The 25,568-nt window shown below is 41.8% G+C and overlaps 1 protein-coding gene across 1 annotated transcript; it reads right to left on the bottom strand.

Moving 5' to 3' along the window:
* Nucleotides 1–826: 826 nt before the first annotated feature.
* Nucleotides 827–24,327, bottom strand: OGA (O-GlcNAcase). Its single transcript, XM_083844416.1, has 16 exons — nucleotides 23,840–24,327; nucleotides 20,278–20,329; nucleotides 19,856–19,953; nucleotides 18,532–18,662; nucleotides 17,615–17,786; nucleotides 16,446–16,544; nucleotides 15,991–16,275; nucleotides 15,315–15,473; nucleotides 13,448–14,058; nucleotides 12,889–13,063; nucleotides 9,432–9,517; nucleotides 8,460–8,564; nucleotides 6,894–6,979; nucleotides 5,744–5,936; nucleotides 3,897–4,056; nucleotides 827–3,129 (listed from the first exon to the last, which is right to left on the bottom strand). The coding sequence occupies exons 1-16, from the start codon at nucleotides 24,030–24,032 to the stop codon at nucleotides 2,993–2,995; spliced, it is 2,742 nt and encodes a 913-aa protein (XP_083700542.1). The 5' UTR covers nucleotides 24,033–24,327; the 3' UTR covers nucleotides 827–2,992.
* Nucleotides 24,328–25,568: the final 1,241 nt, after the last annotated feature.

Raw genomic sequence — 25,568 nt, 5'->3', positions numbered from 1 at the left:
TCGCTTTGGCCATAGCCAAGTCGCTGCCATTTCTGCTGCAACTTCACGAGAAAGGCTTCAACACCACAGATAGCTACGTGAAACACTTTTGTGAAGGAAAAGTATCATTTTAATGTAACACATGCTTACTGGATTAGAAGAAAAGATTTTAATTACTAATCTCCCTACTTAGTTTGAATATTATGTTCTACACATAACTGAACTTCTATGGCAGGTGGGGGGATGTTAAAGCCATTCTTGTGAAGTGTCCTTAAGAAAAAGCTTTTTTAAATACACTCTTTTACTTGGCTGTAAAACCCATCTCTTTTGCTCGGTGGTAATTCTTGTATGCAGGAAGCTGCTTGCTTTAGCTGTCAGGTGTTTGGCTCCGTATGTTAGATTTTGCTGATGTACAACTAGAGCCAGGTTGTGGTGCTACCATGTTCACCTCTTACATGCAATGCAACCATTCCCCGGGTATTTTCTTTCTCACTTCCTTGCTGCTGGCAGGCTGATTTGGGTTTCAGTAACTCTCAAAAACCAGCTGCTGGCTAGAAAGAAAAATCATGAAAGGGTAAACAAGTGCTGTTGCAAATTTTTGCAAAAACAGGTAACATTCAATTGAGTACTGCCACTCTGAAGATTTTGGGGTATTTCTAAAGGGTCATGGAAAATTCACCTATGATAAGCATCAGCACAGATGTCTGCCATGCAACACTTTCACCACCAAAACCCACGACAAGTTTCTGTGACAGCTGATCACGAGGGCTTCCAACACATATGGCATGATGCAACATACACTGCCGAGCCATTTTTGGTTCAGAAACCTCACACAACAAAATACACGTTTTTTATTTACATTCACTTCTCAATTTTTATTCTATTTCTTGCATGGTCTTCAAATACAGTTTTACAGGTCGTTTTTTTCTGCTACAGATACTGTTGATCTAAAAACAGATTAATGAAAGTGGCATTCCAACCTTAATGAAAATTCTTAACCATGAAAGATATGTCAACGTATCACTTTACAATCCTAGAATGATGGTATTGGCCTGACATTCCATAGGCTTATACAATTAACTTCTATAATAATAACAAAGTCATAGGAAGAGAAAATGTGGCAGTTCCTTAAGAGCCAAGAAATAAGGCCACAAGCATCCTATGCTGTAATGCTATGAACCCAGATAAAATAAGTTGACTCTGGTATCCATGAAGAAACAAACAACAAAAAAAACCTCTCCCACCTGATAAACCAAGGTATCAGCTACTCAACATGCACTCAAAGCTGGATTAAAAACTAGTGGCATTCAGCTCTGACTTACATGAAATCCCATAGCACAACCCCGTACCTCTCTCTAAAAATGAAATGAACTTGTTGCAACTTAAATATTTTGCTACCGCATTAAAAAATTGTTCACATTCTGCAAAGGAAAAAAAATCCTGCACGTGACTGTACCGGAAGGCCAACCACAGCATCTCCTTACAGGTTGCAGACAACACTACTGTAGTCTTAATGCCGTTCATTATAGGTTGCGTAACTTCTCTGCAGATGGAAGCTCATATAAGGAACTGAACTTCCTTTGTGCACCACTGAAATAACCCAGGAAAATTAAAAAGGAAGATTAAGACAGCTGATGGTGGCAGGTGAAAGAAGCAAGGTACTGCAAGGTGTATACCGTTGGCCAATCACATATCTTAGACACTGGGACTTTTGTGAAATGCTGATTTCACAAATGATCCAACTACCTCGCTACCAGATCCCATACCATATTGATTTTATCACATAGCCAAACATGTCAGACCTGGATAAAAACATTAAATTCTTGGAACATTTAAAAGTAGGTAACCATTTAAACAATGTGTAAAAATGTGCTTATTGTGGCATTTCTTATAGAAAAGTTATCTGATACAAATGTGCAGGACTTGAAGACCCTGATTTAATCAAACTAGTACGAACAGGCTTTGAAACGTGGTGACTGTTCCAAGGATAAATCCCAGCTGTGGGCCAGCTCTCTCCCTCTCACCATCTTCCATCCGCAATTCTGCACTAATGCCACCAAAATAAACAGGTTCAGCAGACCACCCTGTGAATTGCTGTTTCAGTCCCAGAATGATGATAGCCTCGAGCAGCGGCAGCCTTGCAGGGGACAAACTGACATCTGAAGGAAGGATCCTTTGGGATCAGCACCCCTTACCCAAGATGGTCAGTTTCTAAGCCCTGGACACGAGGCACAGTTAAAAAAAAGAAAAACAGGTCAGTGCTGAGGACAAATTCGCTCTCCATTGTGGTTTTGTTATTCAAAAGTGCCATCTTGGACCTATACCTTTTCACTTTTTAAAAGAAAAAGTTACAAAAACTGGTAAACAAAAAGTTAGTCAGCATCCAGCTAAGTTTATATACACCGAAATTTACAAGTTTGTCATTAAGTGACTTCTGCCACAGACCACTGCACATTTGTCCCTAACAAAGCACAAAGCTTGAACCAATGGTCATTAGAAGTGACAATGGGTCATTGCTTTATCAACAAGCATAAAGATAGTCAAAAACAGAACTGTAGCTACTTATCTTTAAATTTGCTGATTGACACAAGTAATCCCTCCCATTTCTGCAACTTCCAGTTGCATCCTACTCTACAACAGAAACAAAACTGCATCTTTATAGATACTTCTGATAGAGACCACTTCTCATATTTGAATGCAGAGAACTGTTGTCAACCACAACGCCGATTGAGAAGGATTCCTCCGAGAAACTATAGCCCATGCAAGATTCCTTGGCACTTCACACACGACCAGGAGAGGACAAGGTTTCTCTTTGTTAAAACAGTGTTTTCAGCAGCATTATCCCCTTCCAACAAATCATAGTCTGCACGTGTGATGGGTGATTTTCGCATAGCCCCCTCTACCAAGCTGGCTTATTGCTGGCTTTGTGCAGCTAGACCATATGAAGATCCCCACCACTACCTGCCCAGCTGTTAAGGGACTACAGTACTGGAACAGTTCACTGCCAAGCGCTTCACAGGCTTCTCCCAAGGATAACAACATCCTTTGGAAATCCTTCCATTTTAGCAATTTCAAAACAACCCAGCTTGCTGTAAAATTCCAGGATTCTTTTATCATCAGGTCTCACTTCACAAAAAGCCCCACGGGAGCCTGAAGAGGGAAGAAAGACAAAACAGTAAGGGAGAATTATCGTAAAAAGCACAGACATCAAATATTATTAAAGCTCCCATCTATTTTAGCATTTAAACCCAATAAAAATCACTGATCCATTTCCGTATGCAGCACAGTGCCTCAGAAGAGACCAGATTTATGGCAACATAGTTGACCATTCCCTAAAGGGACTGCATAGTGCAGACATCCTGTTGGTTTGAACAAACCATCTCACTCTGAACATCTTTTATTTCACATAAGAGCATCCTGAAACCCTAACGTTGGTTGAGAAAACAGCACTACAGGAGGGTACCAAATAGCACAAAAGACCTGTGAACCTCAGGTGTGCAGTAAGGCAGATGGCCAAGAACTTCCCCGTATCAAAGGTTTTGGTAATCATTCACCACTGCACACTGCCACAAATAAGTACCACTGCCAGCAGAGGAAATATCAATGTTCGTGTGTTGTTCAAGATGCAACAAAACACATGCTTCCATTGCCAAATTGCTCCCTCGGTTCTTCCTATTTTCTAATTTGCAGGATAACAGCTAAGGCAGAAAGCTGCCTTTTACTGAAGACAGAAGCATAAGTTACCCACCCAAAAGTCTTTTATAATTAGTTACCTAAATCCAGAGTGCCAACTATGTTAGGAATCCAATCTCAGGCTGAGATTAACAGCATATTAGTGTAATGATCCCAGATTTGTCCTGAATCCCAGAACTAACACGTAATTAGGAAACAAGCAATTCTGAGTGCAATAAGCTTACCATTAGCCTTTAGAGAAGAGAGCAGGCAGGCCATCATACTTTTGGCCACACTTGGATCTGTCACTTTTTTGTGGATATCAATCTTTATCAACGAAGGGAAGTTGGCAAGGAATGATTCTGGCAACACTTCTTGCTCTTCATGGAAGCTTAGCATTATTTTCTGAAAAGAGTACGGGAAACAGACATTCATTCTTCAGCTTTTCATTTTCATTCGGCTTTAAGGAAAGCTGCTTTGCTCAGTGAGTACACCTCTAAATCAGCACTTTTTCAGCTACACCTGACAGTCTACCTGATAGCTAGTTTTAAGTGCCCTATCCTCCTTCCACACATATTCATTGTCTCACAGCAGCCTAGAACCATCTCTAAGGCCTATGCAATTATTTACACTGTTTGCCCCAACAAAGTCAAATTTGTTTCTAGCTTTACCACTCAAGGATACTGTTAATTACTAAAGGCTCCACAATTACCCCGAAAGGTTTTTGAGAGCATGACATCGGATAACATGGGAACTGAACAGTTGCGTGAGACAAAACAGAAGTAGACAAAGCCAAACTGAAACACACATTTTCCCTGCTGGTTACTGAATTTTAAAATCTTTAGGGAACATTGGCTAAAGTAAAAAAGCTACCTAACTTTGTTTCTCATGTAAGTAAAGGCTGCTGTTGTAAAAGCCAGAACTAAGGCTTCATCACAGGAGGACTCATAACATTAGTAACCTATGTGCTTTTTTTTTTTTTTCAGGTCAAGTTTAAGTACTTTCTCCTTGATTCAACACAGTGTGCAAGTATAGAAGAATAAGGTCACAAAACTTAGACTGTAGAATTAGCCCCACTTCAACAGCAGTAGTTGAGCAATTATGATACTTTCTAGTTATACCCAACTCCAGAACACAGACATTTGAAAAGAACACTACTTGCTGCAAAGTTGGTTTTTAAAAAAAACAACACTACTTCCCTTTCTCCCTTATCAAACATGCATGTAAGTAGTCGCTGATTTTCACAGTAGGGTTAGTTTTTTTTTTTTAGTGAACAGATGAAAATGGAGCTCCTAATTCTTAGGCTATCAGCATTTGTCATGACTGCTAGTTCATCCCAAAGCTTGCAAGGGAAAGAAAGGCTAAGAAGTGGTGTTTCTGTGCCTGCTTCTGCTACAACTTTGTCCAAACCTCCTTCAGCATGCACATAAGGAGCATATCTGAGCATTAAACAGATTTTTTTTCTTGACAAGAATGCATCAACTACAATTTTCATGATTTCTGACAGTTCAGTAACCTTACTTTCTAATTTCTTCCAAAACCAATTCAAGATGCTGATCTTTAGTACTTGCTATATGCAAGATGCCATTTCGCACTGTTTACAGCTATTACACTCTACAACCACCTCATACGTTTTAACATCAAGAACTAGCTTGCTCTTTCGTTTCCATACTTAAACTAATGTGACTCTCAGGCCTCTGCCTTGCTTACAGCACACGGAAACTAATACCTCATTCTGCAGGAGAACACACGTGATCCTTCATTTTCAAAATGTAATCTCCTCTAAGCTAAGGTTCTCTCTTGGTTTGAAAGCTCCTGTTACTCTGCACTTCCAAAATGCTACCGTATACTTACTGCAGCCATTTCTACTAAAGTACACCTCATGGGCATATTATAACACACAACTGTATCTGACCTGTAGTTAGTTATATTAGCGTCACCCTCTTAAATGCCAGATACCATGCTCAAAGACTACAGAAGGGTATGAAAATTGAATTACACAAGCGCAACATGCAAAATAAATACAAACGCCTGCCTCTGAAAGAAAGAGCACTGTTCAGCATACAGTTCTAGTCTCATGGGTTATACCAACCTCTGCCTCAGACAGCTCCTTGTCACTGTTTGGTTTAGTATATTTTTCTTGCATGAAAGGGATCCAAGACATTTTGCATTTTTTAATGAAAGGAGTCACATCAACCGTTCCCAAGGCATAGCCACATATACCATCCTCATCTTCCAAGACGAAGCAGTAATCCAGGCTGAGAGTGAGTAGACCTCCCACTAACCTGCAGAAAGCATCCAAATTCAGTCAAAAGAAGATCAATTTGAACAGGTACGCTCTTCAGATATTCTGGAGGAAACTCTGGGGTCATCTAAAGAAGTGACGGAGTCCTCCAGCAATGTAATTAAACTTCTACAAAGCATTAATTAACAGACTGATATGCTGTCAGAACTCAATGAGCAGCAGTAGCTCAGGAACCCACAATTTAATTCTTTACATACTGCTCTTCTGACTCACCAGACAAACTTTCTTCATGTTGTGTATCATTTTATCTGCCATTACCTCCCAGTTCTTTTTGTTTTTTTGAGACCTGTTACATATCTTTTTGTAACTGCTCTCCTGTCACTCCAGGAGCAGCCTCTCTAAAGAGTTCCATCTAAAATAATCACTCAAGACAGTAAAAATATTTGAAGTATCTTGAGCTACAGAATGAGTAGAATGAGCTATAACGCTTTTTTTAAAAAAAGCTTCATCTCACTTGTCATTGTTTTAAAACGTCAATGCAGGTAAATGATAAAATGTATTTCAGAAAAAAACTTAAGGCTGTTGGCTGGTAGATTGTTCCTCAAAAAGCATTTTCAATTTTTTGAAGAACCACACTAGGCTGGAAAACATACCAAAAGGTAACCACAGACTACAGACACACGATACACTTTCACAAAATCTGAAGCAATATGACATTATGATGCACACGTTTCATAATAGAGGTTTCAGCTCAATCTTTTTTCTAACAGCTCACAGCAGGTGATTAGAGCATAAACTGACACGTAAGTGATAGAAGTATCAGAAACTAAAACTTCAATTTCTTAAGGACTGCAGAGTGCAGATACTTCTTTTTTGAATCAGAAGAGGTTTTTGTTCTACATACACATGCATACTTTTTAAAATTCAAATTAAATATAGTGTCAGGACTGCACCCTTCAGAACCACTTCTGTCAGGTTGTTCATTTCTAATACGTACTTGTCTCCAATCAAGTCTGGCAAACTATGGAAAGGTTGATCAGCTCCATCAGCATACATTTCTCTGCAGATCTTATATACAGATGCCTAAGAGGAGAGAACAGATGATTTCAAGTCAAACTCAAAGGATAACAACTTTGTTTTAGAGATTTCATTAAGAGCTCCATTGTAAACTAGTGCTGACAGACATACAAGTTACACAGAACAAGAGCGCACATCAATAAGAAAGGATTGATTTTTAATTATTTTTTTCCTCGTCCAATGTTAACTCAAAGTTGCCTATCAAAAACACTGTGGTTAACTTCAATGGCAGGGAAAGAAAAGCTGGGGATCAACTTCCTGCATGTTGCTACAGCAGGAGATTAATCCTGAGTATTAGTTACCACTCAGTGCACATCACAATACCCTTGATTAAAAAATTGCTTTTCAAAATCTTCAAGGTTTCAGTACAATAAATTTAACCACTGAAGGCCAGGTATATCTTGATGGACTTCTTCAATTCAAAAGGCTTTTAGCTGAGTCTCTTTAAAGAGAAAACTTGTATCACTCAAATTTTATATAAGAGACGCCACACATTTCACATTTTTACAAAGCAGCTTAAGTACAGTCCTGCATTAAGGTATTGAAAAGGACCTGAAAAGGACCGCTTTGCTGCCCATGAACAGTACAGGACAGAGCTACACTAAAGCTAGCAGACAAAAGACAAGTCTTCATATGACAGCTCAGTCTGCCTAATGGGCTTCAAAGTCAGGATTCATTTAGGCTGAGGCAAACAACCTAGATAGTTACGTTTCAAATTAAACACGTTTCATCTCAAGGTAGCTGCAAAAGCAAAGTTTAAGCTACATTAATCTTTACATTGTTTAAATTATATTCATAAAGGGTGCTGACTGTTGCCACATCCGTTTAAAGTATTCTTCATGCTGAGACAGTATGAATGAAGCTACACTACAGATCCATTGAGGGACATAAGGAAAAACCTCTTGTAATTTAAGATTAATACAAAACTCCTGTTTCAAAATATCAAACGCTCCAAGACTGGCTTGGTAACAATCCTTTCAAAAATCAGTCAGAAAAGTCTGAATAACAGCTGAAATAACACACTTTTACAACTACATTTTGAGATGCAGTACCAACTCAAAGCTCTGCCTACGTAGCTCTGAAAACACTAGGAATCACCAGAATGATTACTAAGTGAACAGGTATACACGCCCACCTCTACAGTTAAATCATCGCATGTGTTCCCACAGCAACAGTTCCACTACTAGCAGGGACTAATTTTAACTTACAGTTCAGAAATATATAAGGCATCACATATAAAAAAAGGGTGGGTAGGGTGGGAGACTGGGAATCAAGCTGTGGGTACAGCTGTACTGTTGCACAGCAGGCTGCTGAATGGTAGGCAAGTCACTTAACCTCCATTTTCCTGTGAGCCTGCATTTATTTGTGCCTTGTGCAAGATATTGGGACATCTGTTTCATTAGGGGCTGAAGGGACTAGGTAAGAACCAGCGTTAAATGTATCAGTAACAACAATGATAGCCAGAACAAGAGCCAGAAGCAATTACCTCATCCTTAGGAAAGTAGGGTCTTATGGTGTACACCTTGGAAGTAGGCGTTAATGGAGGTGGTTGAAAAAAGAGGTCATTTGCCCCATCAATAGGTAGCAAACGCTGTGAAAACAAAATACTTAATATAAGTGTATGAACAACAACCACCCATCACTCTTGGGCGTGCACTGCAGACTCCCAAATTAACATTTGCTACTTGCAGGCACCCCAGAAGAAGGTGGGGTTGGTAGGCTTTACAAATGCAAAGACCTTATTTGAATAGGAAATATCCAATTGGTGTTTTAAAATATGCAATTGAACAGCATATTAAGAGTCTGTTAATCTTATCTACTTTAAAATACTTTTACCAATCATATCTACACTATCTCTGCACAGGAACATAGAATGTCAGGAGGAAAGGTTTGGTCTGAAGAGGGTTAACTGGCCAGAGGAGACGCTTTATCCCAAAAGCAATGCGCTGATTCAATTTGCTGCGCGCAGAGCACCTGTGAGGGGGGAAAAGTATAGCACCTGAAAAATCCATGAACAAATTCGAACATGGCATAAACAGATTTCAGAGTATTTGCCAATTGAAATCTTTCCAACAAAAGGCATTACGGCTTTATTTAGAGAGGAGCCAAAATTTGCATCACTATCCCTTTTTTTGCTCATGGAATTCCCATTGGCAGACAAGCATGCGCGCATTGTGCAATTGCGGGCGCAGATAAAAATGCTGTGCGACCTGCAAAGAAACAATGTGAAATGTACAACTAAAGCCGCTGCGCTTCGCATGCGCGTGGGACAGGCAGCATCTCCTTGAGAAATTACTGTAGAAAGGGGAGGAAAATTATTTTAAAACAAGCTGTAAGGCTAATGGGCTTTGGACCAGAAAGCCTTCGGCAGACCAATCCTTCCAGACCTCTGATGTGCAACAAAAGGTTTCTCATAAAACAAAGAAAACGTCATTCAGTTGTGAAGTCATATTGATACCTGGAACTCTCCTGCTAGACCACCTCTAAAGGCCCAGGGTTCTTGGTCTCCACTTAAGAACTGTGCTGAAGATTGACTACGACACCCTGTTGAGATCAGATCCAAGCGGAGAATGTTACGAGAAGGGGGATTTCCTGGGTGTCTTACATGTGCAAAAAGCTAACACACTTGTGGAAAGAGCTAACTGAGCTATAGTCCAGGGGTTTGGTAGAGGCTGTAATAATGTATAATTTATAAAGATTTTGCGCTCATGCACTAAATGCAGCTTTTGATGTTACGTAACAGACTAGTTTTAAGAACTAATTTTTAATAACACATCTCATTCCAGACCAGAAGGCACAAGAATGGTGCTACGTACAATTGCACCACCTCACCAGGCTTTTTGTACGTTCTTTTGTTTGTCCATTTGTGGCAGAAATGTTTCATTTCTGAAAAGAGAACATCTTGGAAGCTGCTTATCTCAAAAACTAATGCTGTCAATTTTAGCAGCTGAAGACCGAATAAAATTCCATTATCACAGCCCCTTGAAAGAAATGGACCTTTCTGAAGTCACATTTTAGTAATTATTGTTTCTAATCTTGTCAGAAAACTAGGACCGGCAACATGTACAGTCTGGAACAGTTCGGACAGCCAGGACAATTGTATGAAACAGCATTCTTGAAAGAGACTAAACAGATTTACATAATCCAGGCCACACCTTCACAATGCTGTCAGCAAGTTAAAAAAGGTAAGCCGTGAGTTAATTCCAGTTAACACTATTTAACTAGTACACTCTGTTTGCCACAGATAATACTAACACTGCTTTTTTAGCCTCTTGTTTTTTCATCTTCAAGCATATCAAGAGGAACTGGGGTCCCTGTTGATCAACCAGCCACAGCAGGCTCATTAAAAAGTGCTCAGCATTAGTTTACCCTTGCTTTAGAAAAGAAGCTTCCACTAGCTGTTTGACTTTTAATACTGTTCCACTAGCAAGGCACAGCCTTCAATGGCCATTATAAATGACAACTCTGTTGGGTGAGGAAAAAATGTGCAGCATCTCGAATGGAAATTACCCGCCTAGTTTTCTGACAAGATGAGCAGCGCAAATACTCTTTTCCTTTTGCAGACAGCAGTCTAACTCCTGTTCAAGTAACAGTCCCAGATCAGTACAGACAAGTGTGTTGTGCTAGTCAGAGAGTCCCAAAGTGTGCCAAGTTTGACATTTACGAGAGTTTAGGAATATGTATTAAATACAAACTACCCTAAGGATGGAAAATATCAGAAGCGATCCAAAAATCAGAATTTGATTTTAGTCTGTTCCCACATTTTAGAGTTCTCACATAAAAAGATTCCCTTCACAAGGGAATTTAGTCAATACCTTGGAAGACAGTATCTGTCTCTCCTTTGAGACTACAACTTAACTAGCACTTCCAATTATTACAGTAAAGAGCTGCGTGAATGAAGAGCTGTATAAATGAAAAACATAGTTAATGCCTTAGTCGCTGCGCAAATGTGACTTCAGTTCATGCCTATCACATATCTAATCTATCTGAGCTGCCTCACAGACAAAACCTTTCCATTTTAATTAATTAATGACGACGCGCTGCGAACATCTGGCGCTGTCCATCCAATAGCAGAAGATACTTGTGCTGAGGATTCTCCCATCTGTACACAATGGGGAAGAAGACAATAGAAGTCATTAGTAATCCATAGTACTGTACAGCCACACTAATTTAAGGGACTGAATGCTAGCTGGACTTGGGAGGAGAGGTGAAAAATGAATGTTCAGTGGACCATTAAGCACACCATTGTGAAAACTAATTTGTTTGGATTTGGCACGTACTTTGCTCCATATGTATTCATATTAATGATAAAATGCAAGCTAAAGACAAAAATACCTCCTCTCACAGAAGCATTATTAGCATAAGTCTATTTAACTGTACGCATCAAAAACTCTTAAATTGAATTTTTCAACTCTCTAATGCCAGTTTCAGTAATGGAACGGGCAGTGCCAAAGTTAACAGCTGGTATTTACAGAGTTAGCTTAAGGCAAACTATTCCAAATATCTGATGCATTTAAAGACTTGAACCCAACTTTACAGGGAGATGGAAAACTGAAAATAATTTCAGCCAAAATTCTGAAACGCAGTCATAAGTTGGACTCTCAATCTTTAGAAGACACAAGAATCACTGCTGTCTTGATAAAGCTTTGGTCTAGAGTTTTAAACAGACTAGGTTATCAAGAAGAGAGCATTCTTCATAGGTGAAGGTCAACATACAGCAAGAATAGTAAAGTTGGGGGAGTTGTGTTACACTGGTCTTAAGAATACACACCCACTAAAGGCAGAGATGTTAATTTACTAGCTTTCCTTCCAAGCTAGTTTTCTTCTCCATACTTTGCCTAAGGCAGTTCTAAAAGCTCATTTTCTTTCTCAATTAATCAACCATAAATATAGAGATCAGATATTTAATAAGCACAAAATGAATGAAATTGTTAAGTAGGGACTGACTTGATGACTTAATAGGTCTACTCTGTTCCTATTTAAACTTGTCAGTGTTTAAGAGTATGACTTAATGACAATCCAAACACTAGGACCGGACCAAGGTTGTGTAATGGTTAACCACTGTGAGGTTTGTGACAGCTACAAAAAGTGTGACATAAGACCATCAGCTTTGCTGCCTGCTGTGTATGTCAAGCAAGTCCACAGCATATTCCTTACAGTTGGATTGGAACCTGAAAGTGAAATGAGGTCACTAAAATTACCCAGGCCATGCTGGTGCTATCTGCCAACTTAGGATCCCCAAAAATCTTTCAGGAAAAAAAAAGCATTTAAAAATCAGTTTAAGTCTCAGACTAAATCTGTCTAGAGAGCTCCACAGTTACCATCCTCTGCCAAAAAAAAATAAAAAAGGCAATTTGGAAAGTGTTTAAAGGAAACCATTTTGCACCAGAATAGCCTTACGCTAAAGCTCGCATGCGCACAGAGCTGGGAGGATCAGCTTCCTCTTGGCCAGGCCCATTGAAAGGTCGCTTCTGCAATTGTTCTGTTGAAGACAGCAGTAATGTCACCAAGACAGAGCAAGCAGCAGGTGGCTGATGTGGTCACATTTCGTAGCGTCATTTCCAATCATATACCAGGGTACCCAGGGAGTTACGTGGCATAGTCCAGTGTGCATTCAGTCAAGAGTAAGTTAAAGTCAACACTTACGTGCCAGATGAGATTCAAGTTTCATTAGCCCAAGAAGAAAATCAAGGTCTCCAATCTTAAGCATCCAGCAGACTTCACTTTAATACCAAAGCAAATTCACAGTAATCATTGTTTCAAATAGTGAGACAGGAAAACCTTTAAAACAGGGTCAAACCAGACCCCATGTCCAAGAAAACACATTTGCATAACACTTTGTTTTCCCCGTGGGCTAATTAAAAACACAAAAAAGATATGCTATCTGGGATTATAATGGCTCCCAATGCACCTACCTAACCACTGCACAAAAGATTTCACCATTGACATAATACTCTTGATATCCCAGACGTAGGAGTACATATCATACAGGATTGTCCTGTTGGCACAATTGGAGAGGCGAGTGAACATTCCCATCACCAAGCTGCACATCTCTTCAAACTTAGCCGCTCGGTTACGCCATTCTTCTATCTATGGATGGAGGCAAAAGATCCACAAGATCAAACACAGCCTTGTAGGGAGGACAAGTACTCTAAATATGAAGGGTGACTACACAATTCCCTATTTCATTCTATCAGCAAAAAATACCACACCACATGTGACTCGCGGGTATTCTCTACTGCTGTTAAAAGTGAAGACAGTACAGGGATCACTATCCAAATGCAGACACCGAACTGCCTTCAGAGCTACACGGCTTAAAACAGTTACCGTGACCTGTGGTTAGTTACATGCTACCCTTCAGCTTCGAGGAAGCACCCATTTCTACTACATGGAACACCCATTTCTACTGCAAACAGACAATATTGCTCAGGATTTTGATTTAAAAGGAGAGAAACAAGATTAGGTGACACTCACTTTTTCAGCATCCTTTCCTTTGCAATTAACACTGACAACACTGCTATTTGCTCTGAGCCACTGGAATTCTCTCAGCATCTGTGCACCTTTGGGCCCATGCTCATAGGGGAGATAAAACAAGTCAGCGAGAAGCTGCAAGTCCTCTAAAGTCACTGGTTCTACTGTGTAGAGAGGCTTTTCGTTTGGCCCAGGCACAAACTGGTCTTTGTTAATCTGTTCATCAGTCTGCATAGGGGCAATGTCACTACCAGAGTCTTCCTGCATAGACATCTCTGGGGACTTGGATTCAGCTATGCTCTCCTTATCAGTATCCATTGGCTTCAACTCCTCTGCCATCTTTGCTTCAGCAATATCTGTCAATATCTGATTAGCATTCTTGTCTGCGTCATCTTGTTTTTCCACAACCATGTCCATTGGCTCCTCATCAGATTGCTTCTTCTCTTCCTCCTTTACCAAAGCTGGCGACTCGCTGCTCAGCGCTGCCCCCTGACTCATGATGGGTTCTTGGTAAACTGTGGTAACCACAGTTGCTGCATTTAAAGAGGATGGTGCCACCAGAGGCCCTACATCCCCTACAGTAGTTTTAGCTCCACTGTGGGCCACTTGCCTACCTGAGAATAAGAAGAAACAAGTTTAAAGTTTTCAGTATCTGCCAACTACTATTCAAAACATCAACTTCTGCAAATCATGGATGGTTCTGCTGTCACAGCATACAACCAGTGCAGCTCCCTTCTGGCACTTTGCCTGTTCACTTTTGTCATTGTAATTCTAACTACAGACTTCACATTTTGCAAATTCCCCCTTCAGAAAACCACTAAGCAAGGATAAGGAGGGGGGAAAGTTACAAAAAATAGTTAACTGCCAGCATCAATTTTGACTATGACAATAGAATAAAAAACTTTCAAAGTTAACTTTTTTCCTCTGCATCAACTGACTTGGTGTTTCAATTTCTACAGAGAATAGACTTCAAAATAAAAGGATGCTTAAATACTCCAATCACAAAAATGTCTTTAACCTGGGGAAATGGAGATACTGAAGACTCAGCTGGAAAAGGTCTTGGGCAACCTGTTCTAGCCAACCCTGCTTGAGCAGAGGGTTTGGACTAGGTGATTTTAAGAGGTATCTTCCAACCTAAACAATTCCATGAAAGCAAAAGAAAATGACACCTTAACTACCACTCCTCATTCCATGTTTTCGCTGCAATTGAGATTTAGAAAGATCTGAAACGCTACAGCAGCTGAAAAGGATCATTTGACAGAGCAGAGTTGGAAATCAGGAGATGTTCTTCCAGCTCTACCACGAGTTATCAGAGAAGGGCACTCGACAACCTGAAACCCATGTTTGAGAGAAACAAATTTTACGTCAGATCCCAAGCTCCCATTGCTACAAGAAAAAGAGGTGTACAATGCTGGAAGGAACCCAACTGGTTTCTGTAGACAGAAACTCAGATAAACGAAGCCAGCTCAAAGCAACAGGGAGAACAAGGACTCTTCTGGGGCAGTACTATTGTTTACAGTCATCTGTAACACTCTCTTCAAAAAAAAGACTACTCTATTTTCTGAGGTCCCATGGAAGTCTAGTAACAACTGAGACTGACAAGATCCAAACTCTTTCCTGTATTGTATCAGAAATGCCAGAGGATCATACTTGAAGGGTACTTCAGCTGATCAGTTGGGCCACTACAGGCACACTGCAGAATGTCAAGCCTTCTGTCTTTATTAAGGTTTCCCCACTAAGTAAGGTAGTAAATACTTACAACTGAAAAGTATACAGATTGCTGCCATCTGTCAAATGGTTTTAATCTAAATACAAGAACTGGTCATTTAATGACATTTTTCTACCAGAATGATACTAAAATCAAACTCACTGCTGTATTGTTGAGGTACCCCAAACTCCTGTAGCCATTCCGTTAAGGCCAACTTCAGGGCCATTTGTGGGCTGTAGAGAACATCTGTTTCAATATCTTCATCACTCCCCTCATTTTCCAGTTTAATCTGGATAGAAACTGTACTGTCTTCCGTATCAGCTATGGATAGAAGTTCATAAAAAATGTTATCGTGCAAAGTTCATTTAAAATAAAAAGATGTTAGACAAGTCACTTAAGAGCTCTCAAACAGCCTTACTTCACAAGGAAGGACAAGGAATTACATCCTACTAAGGCAAAATAGAAAACTATGGTCGCCTCCGTCAGCACAGAAACAGTATACAGAAATTAGACATTCTGGCATCCAGTTTCTCTTTTAATCTGATCTGCTTCTATTACAATGAAATAAAACCCAGGGACACTTCTGTCAAATTTAAGCTACTGTCATTGTTTTTATTGATTTCCTGAGAAGTATCTGTAGCATGTTATAAAAAGCACTCAGTTAACAATCTGGATGCTTGCTATTTTTTCAGGCAACCATCAGCCTTTACATACAGTATAGAAAACACTACGCTATCTTAAAAAAGAGACAGTTGGTAAGGAAAGGCTAGAATAATCAAAAATCAGTATGATGTATATGGTTAAGCATATGCTGCAGCAAAAAGTTATGTATACTTACTCATTACCACATCTTTCCTCACTCCATTCATGTTAGACTTGTACCAGGTTGCAAGCGTGTGAATAGCAACGTAATTGGCTTCAAATTCACAGTTTGGATTGGTCAAAACTCCCTTTAGTCGAGGGATGAGCTCGGTTGAACGACCTTTGTAAGGCCCAAGAAAAAGCCTCTTTTGATCATAATCATTAGCATGAATGTTATCCCAGATAACTGGTGCTCTCCTGATGATCTTCGAAACTTCTTCAATGGACTCTACTGGAATGTCTTTGGATACAACTTTCGGACCTAAGAGTGAAACAGGATGATCAATCAGCAGGCTTTGTATATACATCCCCCACCCTGAGTAGATGGACAGTGGGTGGCTTTTTGGTTGGTTGGTTTGGTTTCTTTGTTTTTAAAACTACTTGTAACACCACCAACTCTGAATTAAAAACAAATAACCCAACTACTTTTACCTGTCCATAACACATCGATGCCAGGGAGCAACTTTTCTCCTACAGTCCGTAAATACGGAGACTGGGCAACATTTGGGTAACAAAAAGTTCCGCAGTACTCTGCAAAGGAAAAGAGAACACTTATTGGGAAGGTGCATGTGTGTGACTATATACTATCATATGAGAAGTGAAGCCTCAATAAAATGAATTCCCAAAGCCCCACAAGTCTAAATAGAAAGGACACGATAAATAATACACAGCAAAAACATCAGAAAGCACAAAATTACTCAAGTATCAAAATTAAGGAAGAAAATAGTGCATGTTACTGCAGACAACACGCAAGAGAATTAGAAACCTAAGAAGACTGATTATAAAGTGCAAGTAAACTTTCAAAAAACAGAACGTGATTTGTTCAAAGAAGAAGCCTGCAACAGAACCAAAGTATCACAGGCAAGGGGATTAAAAAGTAATTAATAACATTGCTACTGAACTGAATTTGCCTTCCAACAACCCATGCCACTGAACCTAGTGATATTGTCTCCCTTACAATAAGATACTCTTACAGGTGATAGATGAAGCTTAAAATTTAAAAAAATAAAAGCAGTGATCAGACCTGAGAGTCATCTGATATTTCAGAAACAAAAAAGTAAATCAGTAACAAGTAAAAGTGGGTAATCTTACTAAAACTTGGTACCAGTGAAAGAAGTGAATAAATCATAGAATCACAGAATATCCGAGTTAGAAGGAATTCACAAGAATCATTGAGTCCAACTCCTAGGTCCCCAAAGGACCATTGTCCAAACACTGCTTGAACTCCAGCAGGCTCAGTGCCATGTGCTGTATCTCTATTTAAAGAAAATTCTCAGAAACTAATAGCTATCCCAAACCAAAAAGGAAACAGACTGGTACGTGCCAATTAGAAGTCTATGTTTAACCTTATTTTTGGTTCAAACTTATTGAACCATTCTATCAAGTTGCCCTCTTTGCTTGGCAATAAGCTTTTCAGAGATGTGTAGATTTGGAAAAGCCTCTACATATATATGAACTACTTGAACCTTTCTTTAGAAGTCCGTTTCTTCATATGACTCCAAAATAATCCTTAAAGCAGTGATGAAAGATTAAACCAGCTTTTCAAACAGTAAGATAACAGGCCCCCTCCTTTACATCTGAATGAGCTCATCTCATTTTACCTGTAGGACAGAAAAGGAATGTGTCTGGTTCTCCTAGATATTGAAAAATTTCGTTTGTTATTGAGACTTGAGCATGAGCAAAGGAACTGAAAACTTCTTTGTCTGCTGCACACATGTTGTGATCAATATCATCAAACAGCAGTGCGAAAGATCTGCAGCCAAACTGGGAAACCTAATATAAGGAACAAGAGTAAAAGCTTAATTATTTTTTTAAAAAACAAATGATAGATTTTTGAAAATCTAATCTGAATTTATAAGAGCATAAAACAATTAAAAACAGAAAAAAGCATTTGAGGAATTATCCTTCAATTTATAAACTTGTACAAAGGAAAAGACACAGGAACAGGGGAGAAAAGGCACAAGACAAGACAGTCTTTGTTATCTGTTTACAATGAACGCCTGTCTCTGATCCACCGCTCTGCTTTTCTCGAAGCTGTCTCTGAAGACTTGCAATCTGCTCCAGTTTTTACAACCGAAAGCTGATCTCACTGGACAGACAGCTAGAAAAGAGCAAACTCTAACTCCGTAACGGCTTTCGGACAAAGGAGAGGAGTTAATTATGAGAACAAAGACAGCATGTATACGTGTCAGGTCTACCTCTGAAGGATTTATTGTGGACAAGAGCTCTTGCTTTGTAAATGCATCTTAGCTTTAAGGTCCTAAAATATTCTGAAGACAACATCCCCAGAACAGCTTTCAGAATCTGACAGAAGACTTTATTTTCAACCTAGATGATCAATGGTCATTTCTGCAACATAACCCAAACATACCCATTCAAATGGCTCACTAAGGCACCCAAATTAATGCCAGTGCTGAAAACATTAAAGCAGCTAGGAAAAATCTGCAAGAGGAAGTAAAGCACTGAGGTTTTCAAATTAAGCAGCAGTGGAACTGCAGTAATCGTGTGTCGCATTTACCTGGTCCAGCTTGCGTTTCAATGTGGATACCTCTTTGGGATTTGAGAAAGTGATGTCAAGTCCAGGCGAGATTGCATAAATGAACTCTATTTCATGTTCTCGTGCAGCTGATATTAGAGTCATTAGCTGCTCTGAAAATCAAATTCCAATATTTCAGAGGTATGCAACAATAAATCTCAATTATATGTAAATTTTAAAGTGCAGAAGCCAGTGCTACTGCAATAACAATAAATCGAGGCATTTGCTGGAATTCCTGAAAACTAACACGGCAAAGAGTGCCAAAGTACTTAAAAGAGTTCACAGAAATAATGCCAAAAGGAACAGAACTGACCCAGTATTATTATTTTCCACATTTTTTTTTAAGATATTTAAAAAATCCTCTTGATCTCAATGTTGTGTGACAAATATGGATGCAGTCTGTTTCTACAGCATGCACGCCAACAGTTCTAGAACCATTACTCATTTTTTCTACTTCTGTCGTGCATACTAAGAGACAATCCAATGCAGTAATATCACCCTGCATGACGCTAGTTCACATACTATTCCCTTGACTGAAGCTCGATACACATGAAAAGGGCTTTTTTAATATCACAGGGCAGAAGTAGTTGCTTTAAGGAAAAAATTTAATCTTCCATGCAATAAATGAAGAGAATTAGTTATAGAGCACTTAACAATACTGTTATTGGAAGTTATCCTGTGGTATCCCCTAAATTTCTGTAGCGATTCAAAGTGGTATCCAAGGATTATTTAATTTCAAGTGGGTATCATTTTTCCCCTCACCCAAGGACAATGATAATCCCACAAGCAAAAAAATACCACTGTAGAGCCTGTAAAAGCCAGAGGTGGATAAAAAGCCTCGCAGCACCTTTTACACACATCTTTTATGTTCTGACTAGCCAGAAGCTGCTTTTCTAACCGGTACTCTCTTCACTGAGAAAAGAACATAATGAATCACATAGAAGGGCATACTATTCTCTCCATCTTTTTATTTTCTGAAGCAAATAATTCTGGTTGTGAATGGCCCAGATGATCAAGAGCCAGAGGAACAATTCTAAGCAACCTTTTTCCTGAAAAAAGGTAAATTTACTGAGACAAAGCCTTAAAAGCAATTTCAGGAGTCATCTGCGGAGTTACAGTTAAAAGAAGCAAATCCATGCTTCTAACGTAACTCCATTAAATACAGCTGCAGGGTACTGTGAACAGGTCTCAGCTCACTTTTGGAACTGGCTACCGTGATTTAAATGCACAAGCGTATACAGCAGTGACCAATTCATTAAAAACAATCTACGTATCAAAAGTGCAGAGGGGAAATAAAAGTAATTACCCGCTTCCTCCACAGAGTACATTTCTCGCCAGAACATCCTGTGCTTGTAGTCATCCTTTGGAGCATACAAGTATGTATTTAGTCCCCACTTCTGAAGTCTAAGAACAGAGGATAAGAGCCTTAATTGAGAGAGCAATCTACAAGTTCAGAAATCCTATGCTTTATTTGATCTGATTATCAGGCTTTTTTTTCCCCCTCTTCACTGAATATTGTGCTATACTATTGAATCATATTTTTATGAACTCTGCATACACCTGGTATCTGATTAATGCAGATTAGCAAGATAGGAAGGTGAACACTCCAGAATAGACACTATGCAAAAGGTTGCTCTAGGTTAGGCCTGAAGAGAATTGTTGTTCCAAGTGGAAGATTATGATTATATTACACTGGAATGTGCTGCAGTGAGAAGAAGCATGACTTGCCTTCTAAAGAGTTCTTTCCTCTGCTCCATAACCCAAGGTCTTCCATAAAATCCTAGAGGAAACAAGATTAAAGTTATCCAGTTAGATAATGCCTGCTCCATGAACCATTCTATTACAACCATCTTCTTCTCTGCCAATAAGCTTCTTCTGAACATTCATCAAAAAGCTTCCCCAAGCAAAAACAAAAATCTAGCTCAACAGCACTAGGAAACTGTAATAAACTAATCTGATCTAAATTTAAAATGCAATTATAACATATTTAATTTCTTATGATCCAAGGCCTGATAATTTTGGCCACGGAAGCAATTAATTTTCAGAACCCAAGCTGAATTCCTGAGCAGATGCCCTTCGCAAGTCAAGTCAGCATTATTTCAGGGGCAGACTGAACAGTCAGAACCTAATTAAGCTATCACTCCAGACACCTATAAAGTAGATTTGATTAGAACATGAATACTGGAGATACCTGGAAATATTTACCAGCTCAAAAACACTCAACTGTTGACACAGATTAGAATTCGAAATACAAACACATAGTATACAAATGCATACTGAGGTAGATAAGTAATTTAAAAATGTGAAAGAGCCAACAAAATGCTTAGGTTTTCATTCTTTTTATTCAGATTAACGGGTTTCTTGTCAAAATTAACTCCGATGTTGATATTTCACTTCCCAAATGCCCACATCTTCACAAGCTAACAATGTCTTTGAGTAATCATATAAAAACACCTACACAAGTGATTTTAGAATATTGTATCTTCACAGTCATGTATTTCTACAAACATTTTAATGGATTCTGGTTTAAATTCCTTCAATTCTAGAAACATAACACTTCACAAAGCACTCTCAATCTATTTTTATTCAAGTAAATTCACTTAGACCTCTGTGCAAACAGTGCAATCACAAGTGGGCACTTCAAAACAAAGCTTCAGCTTGGCAGTCTGTGCAAAGACCCAAGATTAAAATAACACTGAAATTTAATAAGCTCTTATTTCCAAACACGAACGATGAATGATGTTCCTAATACACAACGCTCACAAGTTCCCATAGAACATCAGTTTAAATGGTAGATATCTTCATTTTCAGAGCTATTCGCCACTGTAAATATCTGCTCTTAATGTGGCCAAAAATGCCTTCCTACGGCCTGAATGCAACTGAAGCGTTTTCTACATCTTAACAAGTATTTCATTTACCTAAGTGACCAACGCTCACTTTAACTAGCTTAAAGCAGGCTCAAGTTTTAAAAATTAGCCTCCCAGGAAGTGAACTTAGGCTAATTGGCACCACAAAGTGGCAAAGCTACCTAGTAATTCTCACTGACACTGCCAGGTGACAAACTGATGGCGATTAAGCAGAGCAACAAACAAGAGAGCAGTTGCAATGCATAAGAGACTCCAAAATCATTTCACCCAGAACAAATTTCTCTTTTTCACTAGTTACCTAATTCTTACTAACGCTGCCCCGAGGAAGCTCAACAATCCACAAATGGAAAGAATTACTGCGGTATCTAGTCAGTACCACCCACAGCTCATAACTCGTGCACAACATGTTTCCTTATGATGCTATCATTTCACACCTAGTAAACTGAAGTAGAGCAGAGGTCTCCTATAAAACAAAACGAGACACAAAGAACTCAACAAAACCTGGTTCAATAGAAGGCTGAGGAGAACATGCCAATCAGAACTGATACAGTTCTCTTCCATCTGCCACCACATTTCTTACATTACTGATGTCATCAGCTGATGACAATCCTTGGATCCTTCTACCTAAAATCGACCTCTTTTGTATTGATCCTTCAAGACTGCATGGCAGGGTCACACAAAGGCAACAGATCACATCAAATACTTAATCCCAGCTGCCACACTCTCAATCATTAAAAGCTAGGATCTCTTGGAGGCTGAGCACCATAGCTTGGCACCCAGGACTCTCTTAAATCCTATTACTCCCAGAATGGTGCACTGGATGCATTACAAGTTCTTCCCATTCTTGGAGTGCATACCCAGCATCCTTGCCTGATATCTCGCTTATTTCCTACCCCCCACATCCCTTGCAAGCAAAACATGCAGGCTCTCCAGCTCACCGCTTTAATTAACACAGACTAAAGATATGGTGTAACTGCTGCGCTACGTCCAAGTGTGTATCTTCACTCCTGAAGTTAATCCCTGCTTTCTCTGAACCCTGTAATTTTCCTGCGTCTCTAAAGAGACCATTATTTTTCACCCACTACTGTTTACCTCATTCACCGCAACTGCTTCTTTTGTTTTTACAATCCCTTAATCCTTTTTTCTGTACATGCTTTAAGGTTAAACAGAAAACTCCCGGCTAGCATTAGACTGCTTCAGTGGGCAGAGGCCATTTTCTCGCTTTGTTTTACAGTATAGCCAAGAACACCTCTGTTTACAGCAGCTGCACCAAAACACATGCAAAGGAGGTCTACAACGTAATTAAGACAACAAAAGAATGGTTATGATATACACAGCTGTTTTGACACATTCCTGGATGAACATGTGATACCACGGTCAAGGTATACTGGCAGGAGTGAGAAACCATGCTGCCACAATCTATGTTCTTGTTTTCTATCACCTGTCTCCAAAGCATCTTTCTTTATGGAAAGAAGTTTAATAAGTAGGCTGAGGAATTTCTCTCCATGCTGACTGTATTTAAGCTCTAGCAATGCTGAAAACTAAAGACATTAACCGGGCCTAGTGCACTCTGCACGGGGACATTTGCTAGAGCTAAATGGCCTTCTCTTTTTAAGATATGAACAAAAGGCATTCTGCAAGCAGTGCAGATATTGACTTTGATAAACTGCCTGTTTCACACTCTATTCCATCTGTTAATCATTTTGGTCTCCTACTGGAGATTCATTACAGGTACAAAAATAATAGCAGTCGGCAGGAATTCAGAGCTATTCCAAGCCAACATTTACGTAGGGAGCAAACCATTTTTCTTGCTGGCTTTCAAATATCTACCTTGACCAACCTGCCAGAAACACATATATATTCCGTAGTTACTGAGAAACAGAAAGAGTCCCTTTATTGTGAAGCTTCTAGAACAGTTTAAACCTTTTAATAACGCCCCTATGCCAGCATACAGAAAAAGAACCGTTCTACAGCACAATTAAAACGTTACGCAGCATCACTGCAGACAACGGGGAGCGTTTAATATTAATTCCAGAGCAGATGTCTCTGTAACCATCTATTCCCTACCCAGGGAACTGAATTCGAGCCTCTGGCGTGAAAGAAGAGCATGCAGAGCTCCGATAACCGCAGGGCAGCTCCTTTCTCCCTCCTGCCTCCCCCTTTAACACGTACCAGAAAGCGAGCAGCGGCAATGCCCCAGCCCCCCAGCCAGGCCTGCCCTCGTCCCGCCGAGCAGCTGCCCTCAGCGAGCGGCTCCCAGCCCCAGCCGCCCCGGGGCCAGCAGCAGCAGCCGCCACACCGCCCCGCCCGGCAGCCGCGGCTCCTCCCCGCCCCAAAGCCCTCTCTAGCGGCCAAAACCCGCGCACCACGGGGCGGAGGCGGCGGGAGGAGGAGGGGAGGGGAGCAACCCCCCCGGCCCTCACCTTCCACGACGCCGCAGAGGAAGCGGCGGGAGCCCAGCGCCGTCTCCGTCTCGGTGTCCGTCTCCTCGCCCCCCTGAACCGGCCCCACGGCGGCGGCGGCTCCCGGCGGCTCTAAAGGAGCTCCGGGAGCCGCGGCCGGGTTGGGGCTGCCCTGGGGCTCCTCGAGCGCCGCCTGCCCGTCCTTCTGCACCATCCTGCCGCCCGCCGCCAGCACCCCCGCTCGCCGGGCCGGGCCTGGCCGGGCCCCTTTGTCTCCGCCGCCGCCCCGGAGGCCGCCGCTTCCTGTTTACGGGGCCCTGCGCCTGCGCGGGGAGCCGGCCACGACCGGTCCGCGCCGCCCGGTGAAGAGACCCCGCCGGCAGGGAGCGTTACGCCGCGGCCTAACGGCCCCCGCTGCGCTGCCGGCTCCGTGCGGCCCGAGCAGCTGCGAGAGAGTGAGGGCGGGCGGGCGGCACGGCGGGAGTTACCTCACGGACTGAGGGGGGGGTGGGACGCGCACCGCGCATGCGTGGAGGGCGGTGAGGCGCGCACCGCGCATGCTCGGAAGGCCGGCGTGGGGAGAGGCGAGGTGGGGGAAGCTCACGGCGCACGCGCGGGGGGATGGGGGTTGAGTGGTGCGCGTGCGCGGAGTGCCCCCGGGGAGGGGGGAGGTGGCGGTGGGGCAGCACGCAGGTGCGGGGAGGGGGAGGGCGCATGCGCACTCGGCTTTGTGTAGGGAAGCGGCGCGGCGGGGGGAGGCGGAGGCGGTGGGGCGGGAAGTGTTTACTCCGGCGCCGCGCATGCGCGCCGCCGCCGGCGCGCGGGAGCCGTGTGGGCGGGGGCTGGGAGGGCGCATGCGCGGTGCTGGAGCGGCGCAGCTCGGCGGGGATCCCGCGAGCCCTGGCCTACTTTGCGCGGCACCGCCGCGCCCCGCAAGCTAAGCAGGACCCGGCGGGGCTGGTGCGTGGATGGGAGACCGTCAAGAAGGCGGTGGGCAGAGGAGAAAGCCTATGTCAACCCTTAAAGCAGCAAAAATATTAATTGTACTCGGTGCTTACCTGCCGACCAGCTAAATTGTATAAGGAGACCACGGAAGGGTGAGGGAGGGAGAAAAGCACAGGATTTGTGTGGAAAACACCCAGGTACCTGGCACCGCTGCATGCAGATGGGGACACCTGGCTGGTTGTAAGGAGCTTGAGGCAGGCATCGTGCTCCCTGCTGTGGTCATCCCATAACAATCCCGAAGTGATAATTCCCCCAGAAGTGAGATCTCATCCTTTTATGCGATGCCTGTGCTCCCAGCAGCGCTCAGCCCGCTGCTGCCGTGAATCGCTGTCTCGGGCTGCCCCGCCGCCTCACGCCATTGCTTGGCTCCTTCCTCACGCAGCACGTTATTTTTCTTTGAAAGCAGGGGATAAAACCTGAAACAGAACAAGGCCACCCTTCTGGAGTCAGTAACCAACACCAAACCACGCCAGGCTTTGCCGTTATCCCTCCCTTAAATACCGCCTCCTGACAAGGCCCACGGCAGCCTTGCCCCCTGCCATCCCAGTCCCCTCCCTGGCCCTGGGGACAAGGAGCGGAGGGACCCCGGAGGTGGCTTTATAGCAGCCCTGTGCCGCAAGAGGGCACGGCGAGCCCGCGGATGGCATCGCCCCAAATCAGCCGAACCCAGTTCTTACTGGGCAGGGTGGGTTAGAGAGGAGAAAATGCACTCAAATTCCCATCGCTGTATGCAGGCCCAGGCCAT

Source organism: Anser anser (genome assembly GCF_964211835.1).
Source record: "Anser anser genome assembly, chromosome: 7".
In the NCBI taxonomy this organism is placed as follows: Eukaryota; Metazoa; Chordata; class Aves; order Anseriformes; family Anatidae; genus Anser; species Anser anser.
This window is presented reverse-complemented; position numbering and strand designations above follow the sequence as displayed.

Excerpts from the sequence above, each read along its gene's own strand:
- OGA (XM_083844416.1), bottom strand. The coding sequence starts at position 24,032 with ATGGTGCAGAAGGACGGGCAGGCGGCGCTCGAGGAGCCCCAGGGCAGC. Across the intron at positions 16,545-17,614 it reads ATTCCTTTTCTGTCCTACAG|AGTACTGCGGAACTTTTTGT; the intron begins GTAAAATGAGAT and ends TTTCCTTTGCAG. Across the intron at positions 13,064-13,447 it reads AAGGAAAGGATGCTGAAAAA|ATAGAAGAATGGCGTAACCG; the intron begins GTGAGTGTCACC and ends CTCCATCCATAG.